Source organism: Salvia miltiorrhiza, chromosome 7 (assembly GCF_028751815.1).
Source record: "Salvia miltiorrhiza cultivar Shanhuang (shh) chromosome 7, IMPLAD_Smil_shh, whole genome shotgun sequence".
Classification (NCBI taxonomy): domain Eukaryota; kingdom Viridiplantae; phylum Streptophyta; class Magnoliopsida; order Lamiales; family Lamiaceae; genus Salvia; species Salvia miltiorrhiza.
Window position 1 is genome coordinate 23,183,966 of NC_080393.1, and position 5,940 is coordinate 23,189,905.

The following is a 5,940-nucleotide window of genomic DNA, read 5'->3' on the forward strand; positions in this document are numbered from 1 at the left end:
AATGTTTGGTACTCAAGAGTCAGATGTCGTCTTTCGAGCTTTAAATGATGATCTAGTCATATATGATTCAGATGACATGATGCTCAGATGACAGATGTTGTATTAACTTAATTCTTATTAGTCAATGTAAACAATTTGCATAAAACCAATAAAAATGTCGTTTATATACAATTGACAACAAATGTGGCTCATTAATCCCTCCATCATATATCCTCCATCAAATTTACATCTTTTTTCTTTTGATTTTTCTAAAATCTTCAATGCTACGTTAACTTTTTCCAAAACTTCATTAAATGAAAACTTATACTCTCTTCGTCCCTTAAAAATTTGCTGCAAGTAGTCATGTATAAAAATAGTGTTTAAAGGATTGTAATTGTAAAGATAGTGTGATCATATACAAAAATAAAAAATATTGAGATTGGGACAAACTTTTTGAGGATACCCTAAAAAGGAAATTGGAACATACTTTTTGGGGACGGGGGAGTATAAAAGGGTAAATCTATTATTCAAGTAAAAAAGTTAACATTTAATTAAGGAATATAGTTGAAATTAATAGAATTTGAACTCTATTGCCTCAAATTAAACAAATTTAAAAATAATTTATATATAAATAATTACATTATATAAAAATTATAGTATAATATAATTTAAAATAATTTCCGTCGAATTTCAATGGGTCACGTACTAGTTATTAATTTTATACCATTTTATATTTAATTGTAGTAATTTTATCTGAAGAACAAATTAGTGCATTCTTTGATAACATTTCACGCCTCTATCCCCTTGCTGATCCAAAAAACTAATGAAATATGTGACTGGCTTTATTTTAACAACAAATTTAAGATGAAGTAAAAGACGGGCTCTAACAACATTGAAGCTCCGAAACCTCAATCTGACCAAAACAATATATCTTCATCTAGATTCTTCTACTCACCAAAATTTCAGCAGCTCACATATGGAAAATTAAGTTCGTTTAGCATCAACAACTCTCGAGAAAGACTTCACATTCCGTGCTTCTTCTCAGGCAGAGATCCCTTCAATAATTTGTTCGATTTCGTGTTTTGTAGGCAGAGCAGGAATGGCGCCACTCTTTGTAACGGTGAGTGCACCACACGCATTCGCAAATAACAAAGCACGTCTCAGCCGCTTCTCGTCCTGTCAGGAGCAAAATAACCAGTCACAGATAGTCTTTAGCTAGCACAGCTTATGCGCATATAAGAACACTCTGTTACCTTCAAAAGATTCGAATCTGCAGCTAAACAATAAAGTATTGCACCAGTAAATGCATCACCAGCACCAGTTGTGTCAACAGCTTTGACTTTAACACCACAAACTCTTCCTTTGAATTGCTGTCAAGGAGTTTGCCTCAATCACACCATGATTGAATATATAATGCAGTTATTTCGAATTCGTGCAATATTTCAGCATGAAGACTTGGTAGTTACAATCATTTTTATATACATGGACTGAATGAAATATCTCAAACAAACCTTAGTGTAATATCTGCAGCCAGCCTTTCCTTCACTTACAAGCAAAAGACTTAGATTGGGATGAAAAAGCTTCTTCAACACCACATCATCGTCATTTGGATTATCACCTTCGGTCAGAAATGAGATTTCATCCTCGCTTATCTGTTATGTTCATATAATGTTATGGTGGGACGATTGAGCCTCTCAACTGGGACATAGATTCTAGGATTCACCTTGATGATATCCGCTTGATCCCATATAGCCATTATACTTTTTCGAGCAGCATCTTCTGAGGGCCACAATGCCATTCTCAGATTTGGGTCGTAAGACAGTAAACTACCGGATTTCTTGGCAATGCGCATGGCAGCAAGATGTGTTGATCTACATGGTTCATCAATCAAACTGATTGACCCGTAGTGAAAAATGGACGCCTGCATCAAATATTTGTAGCTCGGTGAACCATGCAAACTACAAAGCTGAGCAGACTCATTGCTAATCACATTGAGCTTTGAAAATTAAACCTTATTAACAAGATTCAGATCAAGCTCTTGCTCGTGGAAAAGCATGTCAGCGCTCGGATGGCGGTAGAACATGAACTCACGCTCGCCATCTGCTCTGAGTGTGACAAATGCCAGAGCAGTTCTTGCGTAGGGGTCAAATCGCACACCAGAATTGTCAACTTTGTTTTCTTTCAACATGTCAGAAAGCATTTGTCCAAAATCATCCTTGCCTACCTGGGAATGTTCTACTGATTTTCAGATGTGTATATAATGTGAAGTTTTGATAAGAAAAGTATTGTCCCATAATGTATAACATTCAGTGTGTAGAAATTTAAGTAATATAGCAAATAAAGCACTCGGAATTCAAATGGGATTATGAAGCAGAAAATGTGAAAGGCATTACAATGTAGAAAGCAATAGAAGGATGATTCATCAAAGCAATTAAGCTAATACATGATGAATGAAAGGACAGCAATGAGAAAATTGTGGCAGCAATTTGGACTCACTCCTCCTCCTGTGTGCTTTTCTTCCACTAACCAATAACAATACAGATTTATGTTTCTACTTTATGAAAGCATATGCATAGTTAAGGGTAACTTCTTATGTTAAGCATAGTGAAACACCAGCATGCGAAGACTTTGCTAATATCTCATCAAGTAAAGTTACAAATAAAGACAGCAAATAACAAGGCAGGCAATCTCATCATCTACAAAATACTTCAAAGATGTGGTCATTATTTCATATCCTATAACAGTTAATTAGCAGGAGCACAAACAGGTGATAAAAGAGAAGAAAAGAAGTATTTAAAGAAACATGAAAGACGAAGGGACAGAAAAGAAATGCACCTTTCCAATAAAAGCAGCAGATCCTCCTAATTTTGCTACACAAACAGCCACATTTGCAGGAGCACCACCTGGAGCTTTGTGAAAGGCAGGAGCTTCAGCAAGTGAAACTCCACCAACTGTAGGCACAAAATCTATCAACATCTCTCCGAAGCAAACAACAAGATGGCTCGTCTGAACTGAACCTTCACTGTTGATGGACAGTCTACTAATATCACCTACAAAGCATTGAACTAGTCACAACGATGTAGAGTAAGAGTGAACTGTATAGTTACAGCACACAACAAGAATGCATGCGAACTACTCAAGGCACAAGACAAGAAATTATACTCATAATCAGCTGACACATTGACCTTCCTTTTTCAGAAGCTACTCAAGGCAAAAGATAAGAAATGAACATGGTCCCATGGGAGAACTCAGAATCTCATTTATTGACAGGTATCCCAAAATCATAAACGACTCAAGTTTACCACATTAATGGCTATAAGCTTTGTGGTGCAACAAAACAGGAGCCAAAATTGCCCAATCTGAAATCACACCATAAAGTCATAAAGACAATCCAAGAAAGTTGATATATTGGTCAAGATTCAAGAAATAGAAACTAATTTAACTGGCATCTCATCTCATCCAACAATCAACCCCAGTTTTCAAGAAATCATGGCACAATTTTCTCATGTTTATACGAACTTACATTCAGTAAAATAACTACATCCGATCTTTGATCGAATCCCATCTCATCATCTAGAAATGCTACGCACAACTGTTTTTCTCTATAAACACAAAATCGGATCAATCATGCAAGCTAAGACCAATGAAAAAACAAGAACCTGAAATCGAATTTTCAGCCATGTCAAGCGGCTATTGCGGTTGGAGAAATAAGTGAACTTTGAGTGTATCGTCAGGACTTCACACACAAGCACGCTTCCAAATGAGAGACAGAAAGAGAGAGAGAGAGAGAGAGAGAGAGAGAGGTGCCTTGATGGCGTAATTAAAATCGAAAAATACAAAACAATTTTATTTTATCGGCTACGAGCGAGCGAGAATGAGTTCTTGAAGTTGGCAAGCGGGGAGAAAAATAGAAAAGAAAAGAAAGATAAACTTATATGTCGTGTGAAAAGGGCAACTCAGATCTCTAGATTCAATTCACCTTTCTTTTTCTTGGTAGCAATTCGGATTTTTAATTTGTTTTATTTATTGGGAGAGAAGGTGTGTGTTGAATGTCTTTCATTTTTTTTTTCAATATCAAGAATAATTTGGAGTAGATAATTTGATGTTTAAACTTGAGATATTTTGGACAGTAGATGCATCCATCGTGATTCATGAAAGAGCAAATTCCATTTTTGTTACACACCATGAATCCAAGTTGTGTGTGTTCTTTAAGACAAGGGATATTTTTTTATTTTTTAGTTGATATACATGAAAATTATATAAAACGTCAAAAATGAAAACAATCTAATTTTGTTCAACCAAGATCACTTTAAAACTAATTATAAAAATAAAAGAGGCAAAATTGGATATACCCTTTTTGAAAGATGAAACATAAAATGTACTCACTTTTTTTAAAACAATAAAATCTACCCACTTAGGACATTTTTACCTCTATGTGTAATTCGCGCATTGCTCACATTGCTCGACACTGAAGCGTCGAGCATTGAACTGTCGAGCATTGAACTGTCGAGCATCGAGCATGTCGAGCAATAGTTCAAATTGAACTATTGCTCGACGCTTCGACGCCTCGAGCATCGAGTGTCGAGCAATTAAGAACTGTCGAGCATGTCGAGCAATAGTTCAATTGAACTATTGCTCGACATTAAGTGGAGTGTCGAGCAATGTGAACTGTCGAGCACTGAACATTTTTGGCACAAATTCAAAAATCAAACTTCAGATCTTGGCACAATTTCAAAAATCAAACTTCAGATCGAAAATCGTGCGACTTCAGATCGAAAATCGTGCAGGTGGGGGAATCGGTAGAGAGTGAGAAGAAGAAGAAGGAGGAGGTTGCGCCTGCGATTTGGGGAGGAGTCGCGGCGAGGCTGCGGCGGAGGCGTGCGTGGGTGTGCTGGAGAGAAACGACGGCGCGCGACGGAGGCAGATCTGGGCGGCCACGGCGACGAGATCTGTGGCTGCGGCGATGGCGCCAGCGCGGCGGAGGCGGAGACACCCTGGAGGGCGGCGGAGGCGCTTTGAGAGAGAGAGAGATGGGGAGAGGCTGCAAGTTTTTTTGGGGGGAGAGGCTGCGATTTTTTTTTTTTTTTTTGAGAGATGATTTGTTTGGTATTTTCTTTTTGTTTTAAGGGTATCTTAGTCATTTCAACCTCAAAATGGGTACATTTTATATGTTTAATTTTGGATGGGTACATTTTATGTTTTATTTTTTAAATAGGCTAAAAAACACCATTAACCCAAAATAAAATCACTCGTATTCATATGGAATACTCAAGTTCATCCGTCCAAACAACCCAACAACGAATTTATTAGGATCCTAAAAGTTATTGGGGAATAAAAGAGGTCCACAACTTTGATACTTCCTATTCTTTTTCCTTGTATAGATCACAACCTTTTTCTATGTTCGAGAATTAGAGAAATATAAGCTTTTGTCTTTTTTCTGTTTTTTGGGGGAGAATATAAGCTATTCTATAGTTGCAGTTTAACAACAAAATATTTGGTACGTGTCATCTGATGCACTCATCTATATAATATAAACTAGTGCGTAATTCGTCGAAATTCGACGAAAAATTATTTTAAATTATTATTTAAATTAGATGATACTTCATCCATCTTCTAAAATTATGTATATCTTTCCTTTTTGATACGGCCCACATAATTATGCATACCCTATTTTTAGACACTACTTACATATAATTTTTACAATTTTACCTTTTTAACTTACACTATTTACTAATAATCTATTTAACAATACCTTCACTGTGGACCCTTTCTCCACTATCATTATTATAAACTTTCATGCATAATTTTGAGGGACGGGTGAGTATAATTTTTGTATAAATAATTATTTATATATAAATTATTTTTAAATTTATTTAATTTAAGGTAATATAGTTGAAATTATATTAATCTGAATCATATTCCGCAATTAAATGTTAATCTTTGTTAGAATAATAAATATTT

At 35.8% G+C, this 5,940-nt stretch overlaps 1 protein-coding gene across 1 annotated transcript; it reads right to left on the bottom strand.

Annotated features, from left to right (window-relative positions):
* Nucleotides 1-787: 787 nt before the first annotated feature.
* Nucleotides 788-4,156, bottom strand: LOC130993543 (probable fructokinase-7). The gene is made up of 7 exons (XM_057918470.1): nt 3,639-4,156; nt 2,815-3,029; nt 1,991-2,203; nt 1,703-1,900; nt 1,491-1,631; nt 1,233-1,349; nt 788-1,155 (listed from the first exon to the last, which is right to left on the bottom strand). The coding sequence occupies exons 1-7, from the start codon at nt 3,658-3,660 to the stop codon at nt 1,021-1,023; spliced, it is 1,041 nt and encodes a 346-aa protein (XP_057774453.1). The 5' UTR covers nt 3,661-4,156; the 3' UTR covers nt 788-1,020.
* Nucleotides 4,157-5,940: the final 1,784 nt, after the last annotated feature.